This window comes from Anas platyrhynchos, chromosome 28, assembly GCF_047663525.1.
Source record: "Anas platyrhynchos isolate ZD024472 breed Pekin duck chromosome 28, IASCAAS_PekinDuck_T2T, whole genome shotgun sequence".
NCBI lineage: Eukaryota > Metazoa > Chordata > Aves > Anseriformes > Anatidae > Anas > Anas platyrhynchos.
Genome location: NC_092614.1, coordinates 5,040,238 through 5,058,976, shown reverse-complemented (window position 1 = coordinate 5,058,976; position 18,739 = coordinate 5,040,238). Strand labels below are relative to the sequence as shown.

At 52.9% G+C, this 18,739-nt stretch overlaps 1 protein-coding gene and 1 pseudogene across 1 annotated transcript; both read right to left on the bottom strand.

The window, feature by feature from the left end:
* Window positions 1-6,672: 6,672 nt before the first annotated feature.
* LOC139999696 (feather keratin Cos2-3-like) lies at window positions 6,673-7,932 on the bottom strand. Its single transcript, XM_072028933.1, has 2 exons — window positions 7,819-7,932; window positions 6,673-7,443 (listed from the first exon to the last, which is right to left on the bottom strand). The coding sequence occupies exons 1-2, from the start codon at window positions 7,915-7,917 to the stop codon at window positions 7,117-7,119; spliced, it is 426 nt and encodes a 141-aa protein (XP_071885034.1). The 5' UTR covers window positions 7,918-7,932; the 3' UTR covers window positions 6,673-7,116.
* A 7,850-nt stretch (window positions 7,933-15,782) lies between these two features.
* On the bottom strand, window positions 15,783-17,042 carry LOC139999702 (feather keratin Cos2-3-like; annotated as a pseudogene).
* Window positions 17,043-18,739: the final 1,697 nt, after the last annotated feature.

Below are 18,739 nucleotides of genomic sequence, written 5' to 3'. Positions count from 1 at the left end.
CTATTTTCTGACAAGCTGCTCTTGAATGCAAAACATCCCACCTAATGATACGGGATGTGTGTTGCCTTCCTGTGATGCTGCTTTTCATTTCCTGCTTTATGCCCTTTCCCCTAAGAAGGCAACTCCTGAGTGGCAGGTAGGGAGGCCCAAGTATTTCCAGGCAACACATGTCAGTGTGGGCAGAAGACTCAGCTCACGTGCTGGAAGAGTCCAGTAAAGACAAATGTTGTCAGTCTGGGTGACTCCCTAGGGACTCTCTGGGGCCCTTTTGATTACAGGTGACCCAGCTCCTGTCTGTGACCCTAACCCTGCTGACACTGCCCTCAGGGAAAACCTGCTGGCCTGTTTTGCCTCCTCCTGCTCTGACCCAGGGGTGTCTGTAAAGGGGGAGAGGTTGTGCAGGGCCCTTTCTGGGTCACAAAAGAAAGGCCCAACAGGTCAGTGGCTGTTTTAGTTAGAAGGAATAACAAGATGAATGTACACAGAAAGGAAACCTTTCATGAGCAGGTGATCCTGCCTTCTACCAGCATCGGACAGAGCCGGGTGGGTTTTCCCAAGACACACAGTGCAGATCCTGTCCATAGAGAATTCCTTCTTCACTCCCATAACTTGATGCCTTTCATTTTTTGCTTCAAAAAAAAAAAAAATCAATAAAATCATACACCATCTCCTTACATGATGCAAGCTTATTTCTGTCATGACACCCACCAGTGATCAGTCGGGGCACTCCAGCACTTTCCTTGCCACTGCTACTCAGGCTAACAAATGGAATTCTCAGGCCTTAAGTTCAAGGCCCAAGAAAGCTGACATTGTCTTGTCAAGAGCCCTGGCTCCAGTGCCTTCTGCAAGGCTCCCAGTCCGCCTCCCCTCTCTACCACGTCAAACCATGTGCTTTGCTCAGATGCTGTCCAGAATCTTTGCTGCACACTGAGTCACGATCATGCACATGTTCCTCCCTTGTGGGTACTTGCCTGTATTGGGGCTATGTGGGACAGACTCAGCATTCCCCACAGCAGCCCCTAGAGTGTTGTGCTCAGCACTTGGAACTAGAACGGCATTGTCATCACACCAACATTGGGGCTATAGTGGAGCAGTGCTGACACAGCATCAAGACTCTCTCCAAGCCCCCCAAAGCCAACAGGTATGCACATGGGTGTGAGGTTGGGAGCGGACATTACCAGGGCAGCTGACCTAAACCAACCAAAGGGATATTCCATACTGGATGATGTCCCACTGAGCAGTGAAGATGTGAAAGGGGAAGGAAAAACAGGCGTGGGCATACTGAGTCAGTGCTTCCAAAGACATCGACAAATATTAGTTGCTGACGGGAATTGGAGTATAATTATATCTGAATTTGTTTCCAAACACCCTTCGCTCTTTAGTTTTTGATTTTTTCTTCCTTTTTCATTTAATTATATTATCCTTATCTACACTTGTAAGCCCTTTAGCTTAAATCACATTCTCTCCCAACATCTTGCTTTCAGCAGGGGGTGTGAGAGATCTGTGTGGTGGATGTTTACTTGGCAAGAAGAGAGGAAGAAGGAACCTGAGAACAGCTGAACAATCACAGAACAAAAACAGCCCAGAAGTGCCCACTGCACACATGCTGAAATGCGGCCTTCTGTATCTGAAGCCCTCTTTCTCCTGACCCTAAGATGTCCAGTTTCAGTCCCCAACAAGGATGGGCCCACAACAGTTTGGATCCTTTCTTTAATTCTGTACCACAGGATTCAGAGTGTAAGAGCATGGTGGCAGTCACCCCTCCCTGCTTCTCCAGGCCAGGACACAGCTGCACTCCCCATGGCTAGAGTGTTCAAAAGGATGGCATTAGCTTTATGTACAAGGAGAAAGGCTGAGAAATTCTGCCCTATTTGAGCATGCCCAGCCCTGCGTGGATCTGCTGCTGGTGCGGTGTCAGTGGTGTGTGGGGTAGGACAGAGGTCCCCCATGGGGAAACCAATGCCACACATATGTTTGTGACTCATGGGCCTGATGCTGAGTCATGCAGGGCCTGAAACCTTGGGCAGAAGTGGTACTGAACCAGAGGAACATGGGTCCTGGTGTTGCAGTGCTGTGGGAGGAGGGAAAGACCCCATGGGTGCAACACAGAAAGCCAAACAGACGTGTATTGTCTACTCCCACTTCACAGGAGGATGCAAAGGAAACAGAGCTGGACTCGAGATAAAGCATACTTAGTCTGGGGCTAATGCATGCAAGTTGAGAAATGGGTAGTTTTGGTTAGATACATGGAAGAAATATTTACCCTGAAGGTGATGAAGTCCTGGAGCATATTGCCAAAGAGATGCTATTGGAGCTCCATCCTTGGAAGAGTTCAGACTTTGCCTGGACTTGATCCTTAGCAACCTGATCTGATGAGACCCGCTCTGAAAACAGGGTTGGACTACGTGCGTGCTGGAGGTGCAGCCTGTGATCCTCTGGAGGGTTTCTCAGATGACCTCTCATTAGGACTGCTCAGGAAGCATGGGGCAACATGCACAGTCATCGCATCTCAGCCTTGGAGGGATGCTGTTGACTGTTTCTGTTAATTCCCAGGGTGACCGTTGATCACATACCGATATCATTCATGACATCAAAAGCGGGCGGAGGGAACAGCACTCATGCACACTGCTGCTCATGTCAAAAGATGCATTAATTCATGGGTGCACTCACAGACACTCCTGGATGCATCCTGAAGTATATTTGGGCAGACACAAAGATAGGTGTGCACACAGTGAAGAAAGCAAATACTGCCTTCCTGAACTCCAGGGTTCTGATTTTACATTTTACTCTATCTGAAGGAACATCCTGGCTTGCTGAGGCCCTGCTGTGTTTTACCTCCAGAAGATATCGAGTGGTGGAAGGCAATGACTCCTGAGCAGCAACTCTATCTCCTTCCCACAGGAGTGAGGGGAAAGTCTAGAGAGAGGTTTCTTTTGTTGCTGCTGGGTTTGTCTGAGAGCTGAGAGCTGCTGCTCTTCATCCTGGACTCAGATATCTACCTCTTGCTCCAGACTGGGAATACACTCGTGATGGCGGTGCCCAACACGCCCTTGCATCGTTTTGTGTCGTTTGTCTTTGGAAACATCCCATTCACTGACATGTGCTATGTCTTGGTCAGGATGCCTCTTTTTCTTTTAGATGCTTTCTCATCAGATAGGACAATTTACTTTTCCAGCTGTGTGGTCTGGTGATTAAAGAGCCAAATGGATGTCCCTTGTGGCCCATCATTGTAAAGGCATTTGACCCACTGAACCCACATCCTTTTTCCTGCTGACTCCTCACTCCTTGCCCTATGGAACAGATTGTCCTGCTCCCCTCTGGGCTTGTGCCATCCAACACCCCAATGGAGCCCCGTTCTTCTTGCAAATGCTAGGTTATCCCACCAGAACAGGACACAGTCAGAAAACCTGGGCTGCTGTGTAGCATGGTTCCTCCCTTCTTTCTGGAAATGTGGAAGAGAAATCAAAGTGTTTCTCCTCCCACAGGAAATAGGAACATCTCTATGGAGTAGATGACCCCAGGGTAGAAAGAACAAGCTCAGTGGGGAAGACTGCCCTGACATCAGCCATGGCCCAGCAGTGCGTGTGCAGAAGAGAAGGCAGATGTAGCTGGGGAGGTGAGGACCCCACTGGGAGAGGAGATGAGAGCAGCCCCTGCACATGATGTGCCTCCCAGAATTCCCGGGACCCCTGACTGTGGCAATCCTCAGTGGTTGCTGCAGCTGGAGGAGGGAGAAACCCCAGGGAGCATTTGGGGCACAGTCAGAACAGAATGTATCTTGTCACTGAATCTGCCCTTGTTCCCCCAGCAGAGTCATTTCCGGCAGCTCTGTTCTCTTGGGTCTGGGAGGTGCTTTTCTGACTCTCTCTCCCACAGCAAACAGGAGGGTCGGTCTCAGCATGCACCGTGGGTATCTTGTCCTCATTGCCTTCCTGGGGCAACTGCCGGGTAAGCGCTGGCTATTAATCAAGACATAAATCTTCTTTTCCTTGGAAGCCATCGTCAGCATTACCACATTTATGTGGGGAACAGCTTTTGAATCACAGGGAAAATATTGGTAAATGTTGTCTCCTGTTTCTGGTGCTTGGAACAGTTCTCTCATGATGCTGTTACTCTTCAAACTTTGCAAATGGAGGTGCAAAAGAGATGTCTCCTGTTTATCTTCTTTTCAGTTCATGTCTTTTCTGCCTCTCTCTTCTGGTCCACCTACTGTCACCAGAGAAGGTTTCATCAGTCTCTGCAGTCCCTCATTTTGCCCTTTCCTATAGAAACAGACAGATTGTGTCCAAGTGGATACAGGGACATGAAAGCTCTCCTCCCATGGACATTACCAGGGTGTCCAGTCTGTCTTCTGCCTGATGTGTGAGGCAGAAGGAGCAGGCACACAGCACAGCTCTCCTCAAGGTCCGCTCTGTCCAGGGAGCTCTGAGCTCTGCCCCCACACCACCTTGCTGTGCCTCAGCCCTGGGGACCTTTCAGCCCAGTAAAGGACAGGGGGCCTTATCTCCCACAGGTCTGAATTCACTCCTGTTTGGCTGTCTGGAGATTTCCCCGCAGAACTGCTGAACTTCTCTTTCTTCCAGAAACCACGGGGCAGGTGTCCGTCACCCAGCAAGAAGGACAAGTGTCCGTGGAGCAGGGAAACACCTTCCAGACCCATTGCACGTACCAGAGCTCCACACTTGATGCCTGGTTCTGGTACCAGCAGAAGAAGGGACAAGCCCCTCAGCTGATTTCCTATCAAGCAGGAGCAGGCACCAAGCAGAGTGACCGTTTCACCACGGAGCTGAACACTGAGAGGAAATCCAGTGTTCTGCGGCTGAAGGAAGTCAAGCTTTCTGACAGCACCTTGTACTTCTGTGCTGTAAGTGACACCCTGGTGCAGGAAGGTGCCCTGGCTGTGCAACAACTCTGGATGTGGAGGGGACTTGTTCTCCAGAAGGATTCTGTCATTTCCAAGACAATTGTGAATCTACAAATTGTGAATATGCTCCTCCATCTCAGACTTCAGTGTTAGCCAGGAGATAATTCTGGCTGTGGGTAGTTAGGGTCTGGCGGCCGGAAGATGTCGCGATGTACGGAAAGGTGGAGCCCCTCCCTTGATGGACAGTGGCGTGTGGCCTGTGATGTAAGCAAGCAGAAGTGACGCTATGGGCCTCGGGAATATAAGCCCATGTGACTCGACAATAAACGCCATTTGCCATCCACCACGTTGGTGTCTGTGAGCCGATGGACCGAGCGGCCTGGGGTTGGCCGCCGTGCCGTTCCTGAACCAGGTCGCCACTGCCCCCTGAAGGCAACATCTGGCTCAGAAGCACCTATTGATTATTGCTCTAACCCAGGCAATAGATGTGTTATGCGTAGAAAGTCTCGGTCCCAGCGTGAGAGCTGGGCCGGGGCTAATACCTGATAGGCCAGACTCCAGAGAGGCCTGGATGAAGGCTCCATCCAGTGATGGCCCTGCACCACCTAAGAGGCTGGCTAGGCCAGGCTGACAAGATTTGGCCAGCCCAGGCACAGGCACACAGGCAGCAGAGCTGGGGCAATGCCATGCTAGGCCTGAGCATGAGCAGAGTCTTTGGACTAGGGGCCAAGAGTCCTTGTGAAAGTAAAGCACCCCCACACCACAGGGCCCCGAGGTGTGCTACTGTGGGAAGGCCCTCACCTGGGTGCGGAGAGCAGTGGGGCTACATGGAGCACAAGGGCCACATCATCCTCATGGCTCTGGGAACGCCAGAGGAGCTTGGTGCCTGGGAGAAGATCCCCCAGCGTGTGCCCTGTGGTTGGGCTGGTGCATGCCCTGTGCCATTCACAGCCCATACACAGACCTTGCTGAGTGCACAATCAGGTCCCATTCACACTGCTATGTCTCAGCAGAGACTCTGGGATCCCTGCCCCCACAGAATGTCTTTTCTGGAGCATGGTGCAATTGTGCCACCTATGAGGTCTCTGAATTCCAGGGCCTGATGAAAGCTGATCCATGCTTGGGGAAAATAAAGCAAGACTGAGCAGACATGAGTGTTTGGGCATTGGTCCCTGCCCTGGGCCTGCCTTCCTAAAAAAGGAATTGAGTTCACAGGACCTGGGGGCTCCAGTGTGTGGCCTAATGGGACTGGTACCAGTACGAACCTGTGGATCCCCTCAGCCCTATGCATCTTGGTAACAGCTGGGTCATGCCAGACGCTGTGCTGAAGTGTCATGGGGATGCACGGGGAAGCTGTTCCTGCTCTCCATGCCCAGACATGATGCCCATGATTAGGTGGTGGAGGAAATGTGAAAGTTGATGAGAGACAGAGGGCCATTGCCAAGACAATTACCCATTCCCAGTTTCTGCTATCCTTTGAGATCATATTGGTCTCAGCCTCCATCCTTTGCACAGCTCCACCCAAAGCAAGACAAACACTCTTCCCCAAGAGCCGGGGCCTACAATGTCAACAGCGCTTGTCTAGGCGGAGATGCCACAAGTCAAGGACTGGTGGCTATTGGCTGTGATGGAACTAGGGATGTCTTCCTCACCTTCAAGAGACACTGCCTGAAAGAGGAATTGCTGCAGTATGCCCCACCCTCCAGTGCCTAGAGGAATGAGGCAGTGCCCCCAGCCTATTCCCACTAAGGAATGGTTTTCTCCCTTGGCCATCAGTATCCAGATGAAAAGACCACACAGGGACACACTCAGGGTTGCTGCAAATGTTTGTCAAGGCTCAGGAGGGAAAGGAGGACACTCCAAGAGGAGGCCCCGAGATCGTAGCACAGCAGGAGCAGACAAAAATCTGTTCAGCTTTTCCAATGGCAGACTTGCAACAGGGCATCAATCTACCTGGCCCACATGGGGAGAGGGGATATCAGGTCTCTCCAGGCTGGTTTCTGGGGGCCTCACACAAAGGAGAGGGCAAGAAAGCAAAGAAAGAAAAAGAGCGTGTGGAAAACAGGATAGGAAGACATTGGTCATGTTGTCATAGACTCAAGACTGGCCACTACCTATCTGTCTTTACAGGACAAGTCAGAGATGGTCAGGTCCTCTTAAAACAACAACATGAGGTCTCTTCTTCCATCCATTTTGGCCAGCAGCATGTTGTGAGTTCCTGGGGTCCTGGTCTGGGGCACTGTCTGGCATCTTTAGCAGGGGCGGCACCTGCTGCCACAGTAGCGGCTAGTGATGCAGGAGAGATCACAGCACCCAGAGTTGATGGGGACGCCGTCACAGCTGAGGATGCTGCCAACGGCAGCAGAAGTGGAGGATCCCACAGCCGTGTTCTGCGGGAAGGAGCTGAGGATGGGGCCGGGCAGGGTCACCACCACGGGAGAGGGCTGGATGACGATGGTGGAGTTCTGGCACTGCCTGACGCAGGGCTCGTTGCAGCTGCTGGCCAGCGGGGTAGGGCCACAGGGCTGGCATGGCCGGCACTGGTCGTAGCAGGACATGTCTGGGGGCAGGAGGTTCACCTGGGAGAGAGGGCAGATAGGAAGTTTAACATGGAAATGCATGAGGAGCAGCCTGCTACCAGACCCTAACAGATTCAAGGCACAGGCAGTACTGTGAGCTGGAGGCTGTGCAGGGATGTGCGAGGCATTCTTGGCTGCATCCTGACAGGGCCCACGAAGAGCCACCACAGCCAGGATACACCCTAGGCTCCAGCACAGGAGCCATCACGCCAAAGGCCCAATCTTCCTCCATGACAAACCTTCTACCCCTTGACTCTCCCACAATCAGCAGTCCCAAGATTTGGCAGGGCACACAGCTGATAGCAGCTGAAAGGTCCAAGGAACTGAGTCCTCCTGTGGAAGAATGATGGGGACAAGAAGGGGCTTCACACTCACCTGGTTCCCAACAAGAAGAAGGCCAGAGAAGTGGATGAGAGAGCACGGAGCTGGGCTGGCTTTTATAGTGGGCCTTAGCTGCCCCGTGTCCAGAGGCATCCCTTGAAGCAGGGACTATTTTCTGACAAGCTGCTCTTGAATGCAAAACATCCCACCTAATGATACGGGATGTGTGTTGCCTTCCTGTGATGCTGCTTTTCATTTCCTGCTTTATGCCCTTTCCCCTAAGAAGGCAACTCCTGAGTGGCAGGTAGGGAGGCCCAAGTATTTCCAGGCAACACATGTCAGTGTTCCTCACCTTCAAGAGGTCACATATGTCAGAAGAGTCCAGTAAAAGCGTATGTTGTCAGTCTGGGTGACTCCCTAGGGACTCTCTGGGGCCCTTTTGATTACAGGTGACCCAGCTCCTGCCTGTGACCCTACCCCTGCTGACACTGCCCTCAGGGAAAACCTGTTGGCCTGTTTTGCCTCCTCCTGCTCTGACCCAGGGGTGTCTGTAAAGGGGGAGAGGTTGTGCAGGGCCCTTTCTGGATCACAAAAGAAAGGCCCAACAGGTCAGTGGCTGTTTTAGTTAGAAGGAATAACAAGATGAATGTACACAGAAAGGAATCCTTTCATGAGCAGGTGATCCTGCCTTCTACCAGCATCGGACAGAGCCGGGTGGGTTTTCCCAAGACACACAGTGCAGATCCTGTCCATAGAGAATTCCTTCTTCACTCCCATAACTTGATGCCTTTCGTTTTTGCTTTAAAAAATGAATAAAATCATACACCAACTCCTTACATGATGCAAGCTTATTTCTGTCATGACACCCACCAGTGATCAGTCGGGGCACTCCAGCACTTTCCTTACCACTGCTACTCAGGCTAACAAATGGGATTCTCAGGCCTTAAGTTCAAGGCCCAAGAAAGCTGACATTGTTTTGTCAAGAGACCTGGCTCCCGTGCCTTCTGGAAGGCTCACAGTCCGCCTCCCCTCTCTATCTCTTCAAAACATGTGCTTTGCTCAAATTCTGTCTTTGCTGTACATGTTGTCACATTCATGCGCATGTTCCTCCCTTGTGGGCACTTGCCTGTATTGGGGCTATGTGGGACAGACTCAGCATTCCCCACAGCAGCCCCTAGAGTGCTGTGCTCTGCACTTGGAGCTAGAACAGCATTGCCATCACACCAACATTGGGGCTATAGTGGAGCAGTGGTGACACAGCATCAAGACTCTCTCCAAGCCCCACAAAGCCAGGAGGTGGGGGGTGGGCACGAGGTTGGGAGGGGACATCACCAGGGCACCTGACCTAAACCAACCAAAGGGATATTCCGTACTGGATGATGTCACACTCAGCAGGAAAGATGTGAAAGGGGAAGGAAAACCAGGGGTGGGCATACTGAGTCAGTGCTTCCAAAGACTTCAACGAACATCACTTGCTGATGGGAAGTGGAGTATAATTTTCTCTCAATTTGTTTCCAAACAACCTTCACTCTTTAGTTTTATAATTATTCTTCCATTTTCATTTAATTATATTATCCCTGTCTATACTTGTAAGCCCTTTAGCTTAAATCACATTGTCTCCCCACATCTTGCTTTCAGCAGATTGTGTGAGAGAGCTGTGTGGTGGATGTTTACTTGGCAAGAAGAGAGCAAGAAGGAACGTGAGAACAGCTGAACAATCACAGAACAAAAACAGCCCAGAAGTGCCCACTGCACACATGCTGAAATGCAGCCTTCTGTATCTGAAGCCCTCTTTCTCCTGACCCTAAGAAGTTCATTGCCAATGTCAGTCCCCAACAAGGATGGGCCCACAACAGTTTGGATCCTTTCTTTAATTCTGTACCACAGGATTCAGAGTGTAAGAGCATGGTGGCAGTCACCCCTCCCTGCCTCTCCAGGCCAGGACACAGCTGCACTCCCCATGGCTAGAGAGTTCAAAAGGATGGCATTAGCTTTATGCACAAGGAGAAAGGCTGAGAAATCCTGCCATCTTTGTGCAGGCCCAGCCCTGCGTGGATCTGCTGCCGGTGCAGTGTCAGTGGTGTGTGGGGTAGGACAGAGGTCCCCCATGGGGAAACCAATGCCACACATACATCTGTGACTCATGGGCCTGGTGCTGAGTCATGCAGGGCCTGAAAACTTGGGCAGAAGTGGTACTGAACCAGAGGAATATGGGTCCTGGTGTTGCTGTGCTGTGGGAGGAGGGAAAGACCCCGTGGGTGCAACACAGAAAGCCAAACAGACATGTGTATTGTCTACTCCCACTTCACAGGGGGATTCAAAGGAAACAGAGCTGAACTCTGGAGATGAAGCATAGCAAGTCTGGGGCTAATGCGTGCAATTTCAGAAATGGGTAGGCTTGGTTATATGGATGAAATATACATGGAAGAAATATTTACCTTGAAGGCGATCAAGTCCTAGAGCAGATTGCCAAAGAGATGCTATTGGAGCTCCACCCTCTGAAAAGTTCAGACTTTGCCTGGACTTGATCCTTAGCAACCTGATCTGATGAGACCCGCTCTGAAAACAGGGTTGGACTACGTGCGTGCTGGAGGTGCAGCCTGTGATCCTCTGGAGGAGGATCATGCACAGTCACCACATATCAGCCTTGGAGGGATGCTGTTGACGGATCACTGTTTCTGTTAATTCCCAGGGTGACCCATGATCACGTACCGATATCATTCATGATATCAAAAGCGGGCGGAGGGAACAGCACTCATGCACACTGCTGCTGATGTCAAAAGATGCATGATTTCATGGGTGCACTTACAGACACTCCTGGATGCATACTGAAGTATATTTGGGAACGCACAGAGATAGTTGTGCACACAGTGAAGAAAACAAATACTGCTCTCCTGAACTCCAGAGTTCGGATTTTACTTTCAACTGTCTGTCAAGGAACATCCTGGATTGCTGAGGCCCTGCTGTGTTTTACCTCCAGAAAATATCGAGTGGTGGAAGGCAAGGAATCCTGAGCAGCAACTCTATCTCCTTCCCACAGGAGTGAGGGGAAGGTCTAGAGAGAGGTTTCTTTTGTTGCTGCTGGGTTTGTCTGAGAGCTGAGAGCTGCTGCTCTTTATTCTGGACTCAGATATCTACCTTTTGATCCAGGTTGGGAATACACTCATGTGTGGTGCCCAAATAGCCCATGCATCCTTCTGTGTAATTTGTCTTTGGAAACCTCTCATTCATTGACATGTGCCATGTCTTGGTCAGGACGCCTCTTTATGGACAATTTACTTTTCCAGCGGTGTGGTCTGGCTCCTCTTCCTCCACTAGTGGGCCTAAACTGGGATGTCCTCTTCACACTCATGGTCTATGACCAAGCTGCGTGCATCTGCCACCCACTGCAGAACTGCAGTCTGGTGGGAGGCCTGTGGGCTGAGCTCCTGCTCCCCTCCTTGGCACAAGCGGCGCTCACCCTTTGTTTGCCCTGCTCTGGCCCTACACAATCGCAGCTCCTTCTGGGACTCGCTGTCAGTCATGCAGCTGCCTTCTGCAGAGAGCTTCTGGACTGCTGTGCTTCTTGAATACAACAGCACCACCAGTTTTCCTGTGCTCCTTGAGCTCCTGCAGGGTGCTCCTGGTCTCCCTCTGAATGTAGACATGTGAGGAGACACAAGACACAGTCTGCTCACTCTCACTTCCCTGCACTTGTATCATGCCGGGGGCTATGTTCCATCCTCTATACCCAACCCATTGCCAACTTGTCCCACAACAAAGTGGTGTCCATCTTCTCCAGGGCTATGATGCCCCTGCTCCATGCACCAATCTGCAGCCTAGGGACCGAGAAAATGAAGGAAGCCATGCAAAACCGAGGGAGGTTTTTTCTTTGTTTCCCCTGCTGTGTTCTCTGTCTCTGCTTTCAGGGCAATGCCCTTTTCTCTACTCTCTTCTGCAATGGAGGTCTTGGGGAAGCTGCCATCACTGCTTCCACAGCAGCCCTCATTTTCTTTCTTACCTTTCAGCTCCTCCCTCCTTGTTTCCTACCCTAGAAGCAGCCGTTCAGCACCTGGGGGGGGGGCGAGAGAAAGAACAGCAGGAAGCTGGAAACAACACACAGGGATACAAACCTGACTGAGGGAGGCAGTGAGGAGACCAAATGTGGGCAGTCACATCACTTGCGTGGGGTACACGGGGCTGAGGCTCCTTCTCTGCTCTCCTCTATGCCTCCTCATCTCCTACCATGTTCACTGCCCTCCTCTCCCCTTCCCACTCCCAAAGGAGATGCCGTAGCAGAAGGGCAGCTGCTGTCTCCGCTCCCTCGCCCTTTCGCTCCCGCTCCATCTCCCACTCTCTCTCCCTCTGCCTCTCCTATCCCGGGCTGGGCTGCAGGACGGGCAGAGCCCCGCGGGCAGCAGCCGAAGCCCTGCCCGCCCACAGGCGCCCAGCACTCGCAGCCCGGGCCAGCCCCCGAGCGGCCCCGGGGCGGAGCTGGCGGCGCCGGGCGGCGGCGGCGGGGAGGAGGCGCCGCGGGCGGAGCAGAGCCGGGGCTGGCGGGGGCAGCGCGGCGCGGGCGGCGGAGCGGCGGGATGCGGCAGGGCCGGGCCGCAGGGCTGGCGGCGCTGGCCGCGGTGCTCCTGGGTGCGCGGGGCTGCCGGCGCCGGGGACGGGACGGGACGGGACGGGGCTGCCCTCGCTTCTGGCCCGCCGGCTTCTTACGGACCTCGCTCCCCTCTGGCCTCCCTCTGCAGCCATCCCGCCTGCCTCCAGCGAGCTCAGCCGGCCGTTGCCTCCCACCTTGCCTTGCTCCCTGCCTCCCTCCTCTCCTTTCGGCACACCCCCACTCATTGCTGCCTGCTTCCCTTCTCCTCCTGGCTCGGACTCTCCTCCCAAACAGCCCTGCTCCGACTTGGTCCCCTAATAACCAGTCCCAGTGAAATGCCTTTGTATGCTTTCTTCTGAGAAAAAGCTCGCATCGGCTGTCAACTGTTTTCTTCTCCCCTCTCCCCCTGCGTGACGTTTTCAGTGCAGGAAAGACGTTTTCTGAGTTTTCTCCTGCTTGCTTTCTCGGCAGTGGCTGTGTGCAGAGCCCAGGTGCAGCAGGAACCATGGGCAGAGACCAGGGAGGGCACCAGCATCAACATCACCTGCTCACACCCCAACATCCAGACTGGTGAAGTCATCCACTGGTACCGCCATCTCCCGGGCCAAGGACCCGCATTCCTCATGAGCGCTTTCAGTGGTTCCAGAGAACTGACGGACCTGCCGGGGTGGCTCGTGGTGGCAGCAGACCGCCGGTCCAGCGCCCTGTGGCTCACCGATCCCCGTCTTCGGGACGCGGCGGTGTATTACTGCGCCCTGAGAGCCACGGGGAGAGGAGCCGGGGCTGCGGCCGTGCAGGAACCGTGGCGGGCGGGGCCGGGCGTGTGTGGCGGGGGCGAGGCAGGGGCACAGCCCCCAGGGGGCGCTGCCGCTCCGCCCGCCAGGACCACCTCGTCCCGCAGCCGCGGGGGTTCCCCCGCCAGCCCGGCCCCTCCAAGGCACTTCGGTTCTGCTGAAAGGGTCTGGAGCCTGGGTGCAGCTGAACGGAGATGGCAGCAGCCTGGCAGAGGTGTGTGCAGGGAAGAGGCACTGAAACACAGCCCCTTTCTCCTGAGCCCTCCTTTTCCTCACTCTGCAGCAATGTTCCTCAGTTTCTCCCAAATTCATGCCCAAACAAGGACTGAATCAGGACAGTTTGGATCCTTGGTTTAATTCAGGGTAACTGAATGTTTGGAGTGCCTCAGCGTGGCTGTCCATCGATGACCTTGGGATATATAGGAGAAGCAGACTGTTGTGAGGCTCCTAATGGTGCCTGTCAGTCAGAGATTTCCACCCGTAGACACTGCCAGGTCCTCCTGGGAGTCAGTGCTGAAGCCAGGCCTATCTCCTCAAACCTGTCTATAAAGGCTGGCCAGCATTGTCTCAGAAATGCATCAGAGAGGATATAGAATCCCATCCAACCCATGTCTGGCTGGTTCTCCTGAAGGCAAGGGGGCAGCTTCACATGTCGTATTTCAGAGCAAATGTGTTTTCTCAGCGTAGTGGGTGTCTCATCGAAGATAATCTGCCTTGTTCAAACTCAGAGGCAGATCCCAACCACACTTTTATCTGTTTGCCAATGACATGCACCCAGAACTACACACAAGGTTTATATATTGCTATCAGTGTCCTGGGGCATTCAAGGTAGGCAATAAACAGCAGAGCAATTAAGAAACCAATGTCTCCAGGAACTACCAGTCATGTTTTGGGTTGCAACATGGGCCAAGCCCTTCCAGGGCAATGGGCCATCCCAACAAAGCAGAAATGTCTGTCAGAGCTCTGCCTGGGTCTCTTTCCTGTGGTCTACCCCACACCTTAGCCTTGGCAGTGCCATACCTTCACCTGGGCTAAATTGGTTGCATTCTCTTGCAGCTGTGACTAATTCCATTCCTCTGGCACCAGGAAAGACAAAGGGTTTACCCCAGCACAACTTTGGCTCATCTCTCTTGCCTGCATGGCTGATTCCTTCTGGACATGACAAGGCTGTACCAAGCAGGGCCATAAGTGGATCCATAAGAAAACAGCTCTGTAATCGAGCAGGGAAGGACAAGGTGCCCTTCTGATGCGACCTGTCATAGATGTAACCAGGCTCTAATAAGATACTGATGAGAAACATCAAAGGGCTGCAAAGCACTGACAGGAAAAATGTCTGCCAGCAGTCAAGCAGGGCCTGGAAACAATGGGCATCCTTGAAGTGCAACTGGGCAACAGAGAGCTGCACGCATCCTGAACATAGCCTCTACATAACCAAAAGAAGAAACAGAGAAACAACTTGCCTGAGCAGGAGCAAAGCAAATGGTCAGGAAAAGTGGAAATGAGAGTGAGGAAGTCCCTGTGAGTGCACGTCCTGCACCTGAGGAAAGCTGTTGCATGCTTGGGGGCAAGTGGGCACCCTAGAGCAGTGTGGGGGCATGCAAACTGCCTGCTGTCTCTGCACTGACCCACCCCATATGGGTTCAGGGTCCTCAGGGACTAGAGATTTACGTGTATGGTCCATGACGGGGGACACCGATGCTGACTTGTGGAAGGGGATCAGCCCTGCATGTGTGCCATCACCTGGGCCCTGCCAAGTGCCGTGCTGGGGGCGGTTGGGCCTCATGGGACACATGTTCCTGCCGCACATGCCCATGTGTGCTGGCCATAGCCCTGAGGTAGGGCAAACAAGGGAAGATGAGGGTGGAGTAGAAGCAGTTGGGCATCCCTGCACTTATTCCACCCATTCCCCACATCTGCCATCCATCTTCTGTCCCCATCTGCTTCCCCAGCACAGCACTGTCCTGAGCAAGAAGAAGCCCATTCCTAAGAGCCTACAGGGTGCCAAGCCTCCACAGCCTCCCACAGACTCGTAGCTTCTTCCATGAGGACAGCAGAGGTTGTGCTCTCTGTTTGCAGGACAGGGGGGAGCTGTGGGCAGAGATGCTGCAAGGCAAGGGTAGATAGCCCCTAGCTCTGTGAAAGTGAGGAATGTCTTCTTCAGCCCCAAGGGGCATTGTCCAAGAGAGGACCCTCTGCAGCATGTCGCAACCTCCCATTGTTCTGGGAGTGGGGAAAAGGCTCCTTAAACACCCATCTTATACCCACCAAGGGCAAGACAATTCTCGCTGGGCGGCTCAGGAGGGCATACGCAGAGGGAAGAAACATGTACAACCAAGGCTGGGTTGCCGGAAACTTTAAAGAGTGTACAGAGGAAAAGGAGGTCACTCTGAGCAGAGGCCCTTCAGTGCAGGGATCTCCAGGGCCTACTGAGAGACATGGGCCGAGTTTTCAGAAATCTCAGGGTAGCCCCTGGTCAGGCTCCTGCCAATGTTTGCCAGAGGAGGTGAGGAAGGTCCGTCATTCTGAAAGCAATTGCATGAAGACTTTAAACACCCATCTTATACCCACCAAGGGCAAAACCATTCTCGCTGAGCAGCTCGGGAGGGCATATGCAGAGGGAAGAAACATGTACAACCAAGGCCGGGATGCAGAAATCTTTAATGAATGTAGAGAGGAAAAGGAGGTCACTCTGAGCAGAGGCCCTTCAGTGCAGGGATCACCAGGGCCAACCAAGAGGCAGCATCCTTCGCCCATGGAGGAGTTCATGCAGGGCATTTGTCTGCTGTTACCACAGTGGCAGGGCTGGATCTGAGGATCCCCACAGCACAGGGGAGGAGAAGAACACTATGAAAATTGAGACAGGAGGGTAGGTGTTAGAATGGAAGGAGAGACATGGACTGTGTTTTCAGAGATCTCAGACTAGCCCCTGGTCAGGCTCCTGCCAATGTTTGCCAGAGGAGGTGAGGAAGGTCAGTCATTCTGAAAGCAATGGCCTGAAGACTCCTCCTTCTGTTGTCCAGCACCATGGTCGTGCTGGAACCCCAGGGCCATGGGCAGTGGCTTTAGCAGGGCAGGCATCTTCTGTCACAGTAGCGGCTGGAAATGCCTGAGAGATCACAGCACCCGGAGGTGATGGGGACTCCGTCACAGCTGAGGATGCTGCCAACGGCAGCAGAGGTGGAGGATCCCACAACGGTGTTCTGCGGGAAGGAGCTGAGGATGGGGCCGGGCAGGGTCACCACTACGGGAGAGGGCTCAATGACGACGGTGGAGTTCTGGCACTGCCTGACGCAGGGCTCGTTGCAGCTGCTGGCCAGCGGGGTCGGGCCACAGGGCCGGCATGGCAGGCACTGGTCGTAGCAGGACATGTCTTGGGCTGGAGATGCACCTGGGAGAGAGGGAAGAGAGGAAGAAGAGCATATGGTGAGGAGCAGCCCCATTATCCCACCACAAAGGAGCTAAGGCAACTGGTGAGGGTGGATGTGGAGGCTATGCCAGGAGGTTCATGGTCTTCAGTGCCTTGTACTGACAGGGGCCTTCTAAGTGCAGGCTGATCTAATGAGACAATCACGTTGCATATAACCCAAAAGGCTACCTCTGCACCATGTCCCAGCCTCTCTCTACACAGAACGTCTCTCTCCACCCCTCTCCCATGGGAAGGAACTCCAAGGCCCAGTATAGCTCTGAACCACCACCAGATGAGATGTCTATTGATGCAAGATCCCTTCTACTTGAGAAGAGGAGGAGAGAGGGCTTCAGACTCACCTGGTTACCAAGGAGGATGAGGCAACAGAATTGGATGAGAGAGCAGAGAGCTGGGCTGCCTTTTATACTGGTACTTCATTGCCACAGGCCCAGAGGCACCCTTGGCAGAGGTAACAATTTTCTGACAAGCTCATCTTGAATGCAAACCATCCCTACAAATGATATGGGTTGTGTGCTGGTTTCCTGCACTGCTGCCTTTTCATTTGCAGATCTAGGCCATGGCCATTCCGCAGTGATGGTTTCTTTAGAGTGCTGGGATGAAATGTCCAAGGACTTCTAGGGCAGGAATGCATCAGTGAGGGCAGAAGACTCACTGGACGTGCTGGATGGGTCCCCTCTGATCATCTCCATGGCTCTGCTATGAACCCACTTGAACAGGTCTATATCTTTCTCGTGCTGGGAGCCCCAAAGCTGAACACAGCACTCCAGGTCAGGTCTCACTGAAGTGGAGCACAGGCCGTGAATCACCTCCCTCCACATTCTGGACGTGCTTCTGTCAAGGCAGACAAGCATGGAAACAAAGCTTCTTTCCTTGGCCAAATTCAATTCTGGCTTCGATTTAGCTCTCCTAACTAGATTCCTATCTTTCCTCATCAGACTATGTATCTATATTCTTTCCAGTCTACCTGTCCTTGCTCCCACCCTCTATGGCCTTCTCTGTCATGTTTGAGTTCAGCCAGTTGCTCCATGTTCATCCATGTAGGTATCCTGGCATTTTGCCTGACTCCTTCTTTGGTGGGATGCATCACTCCTGAACTTGGAGGAGATGATCCTTGAATATTAACCAGCCTTCTTGGGCCCATGTCCCCTCAGGGTTTTGTATCATGGTACTCTACCAAGAAGATGCCTGAGCAGACCAAAGTCTGCTCTCCAGAAGTCCAGGGCAGCAAGTTTCTTGTGCTTCCTCCTCACTGTGCTCAGGAACCTAAATTCCACCATTTCACAGTAACTGCAGCCAAGGCTGCCCTTGAGCTTCACAGTCCCACCAACCCCAGGTACTATGAGAACGAGTTTCATAATATAGCACCTGTCCTTGTAGGCTCACCTTGTGCACTCACCTGAGTGCCCGGTTGCTTTTGTTCACACATCTGCTCTTGTCTTGTGACAACCACTGTGCAGCTAGCTTTGTGTGAAGGCACGTGGGTGCAGAGATTTGTCCAGGACTCCATGCAGGTATAGATGAGCACGTGCGTGTGTCCTTGTTTCCCCTTTATCATGAGGGAATGTGCACAGTTGTAGCACTCTCCTGTGCTCTGTGCGTGAGTCCTGCAGGGGAGCGGGTTCCCATTGTCAGAAGGAGCCTGAGAGCAGTTGAACGCAGATGGCACCAGCCTCTCAGAGGTGTGTGCAGGGAAGAGGCACTGAAAAATACAGCTCCTTTCTCCTGAGCCCTCCTTTTCGTCCCGCTGCAACAATCACCCTCTGTTCCTGCCATCTTCAGGCCCAAACAAGGACCGTATCAGGACAGTTTGGATCCTTGGTTTAATTCAGGATAGCAACGTTTGGAGTGCCTCTGAGTGGCTGTCCATCGATGACCTTGGGATGTACAGGAGAAGCAGACTGCTGTAAGGCTCCTGATAGTGTCTGTCAGTCAGAGATTTCCACCCGTAGACACTGCCAGGTCCTCCTGGGAGTCAGTGCTGAAGCCAGGCCTATCTCCTCTCACTTGTCTAGAAAGGCCTGCCAGCATTGTCTCAGAAATACATCGGAAAGCAGGCAGATTCTCATGCACCCCATGTTAGACTGGTTCTCCTGAAGGCAAAGGGACAACTGTCACTCCTCCACATGTGGGATTTCACAGCAAAGGGATCACACAGTGGCAAGAGTAAAT

Bases quoted from the DNA above. Each gene is read 5' to 3' on its own strand.
- LOC139999696 (XM_072028933.1), bottom strand. From the start codon at position 7,917: ATGCCTCTGGACACGGGGCAGCTAAGGCCCACTATAAAAGCCAGCCCA. The intron at 7,444-7,818 runs GTGAGTGTGAAG...CCTCTCTCCCAG, and splicing joins TTCTTCTTGTTGGGAACCAG to GTGAACCTCCTGCCCCCAGA.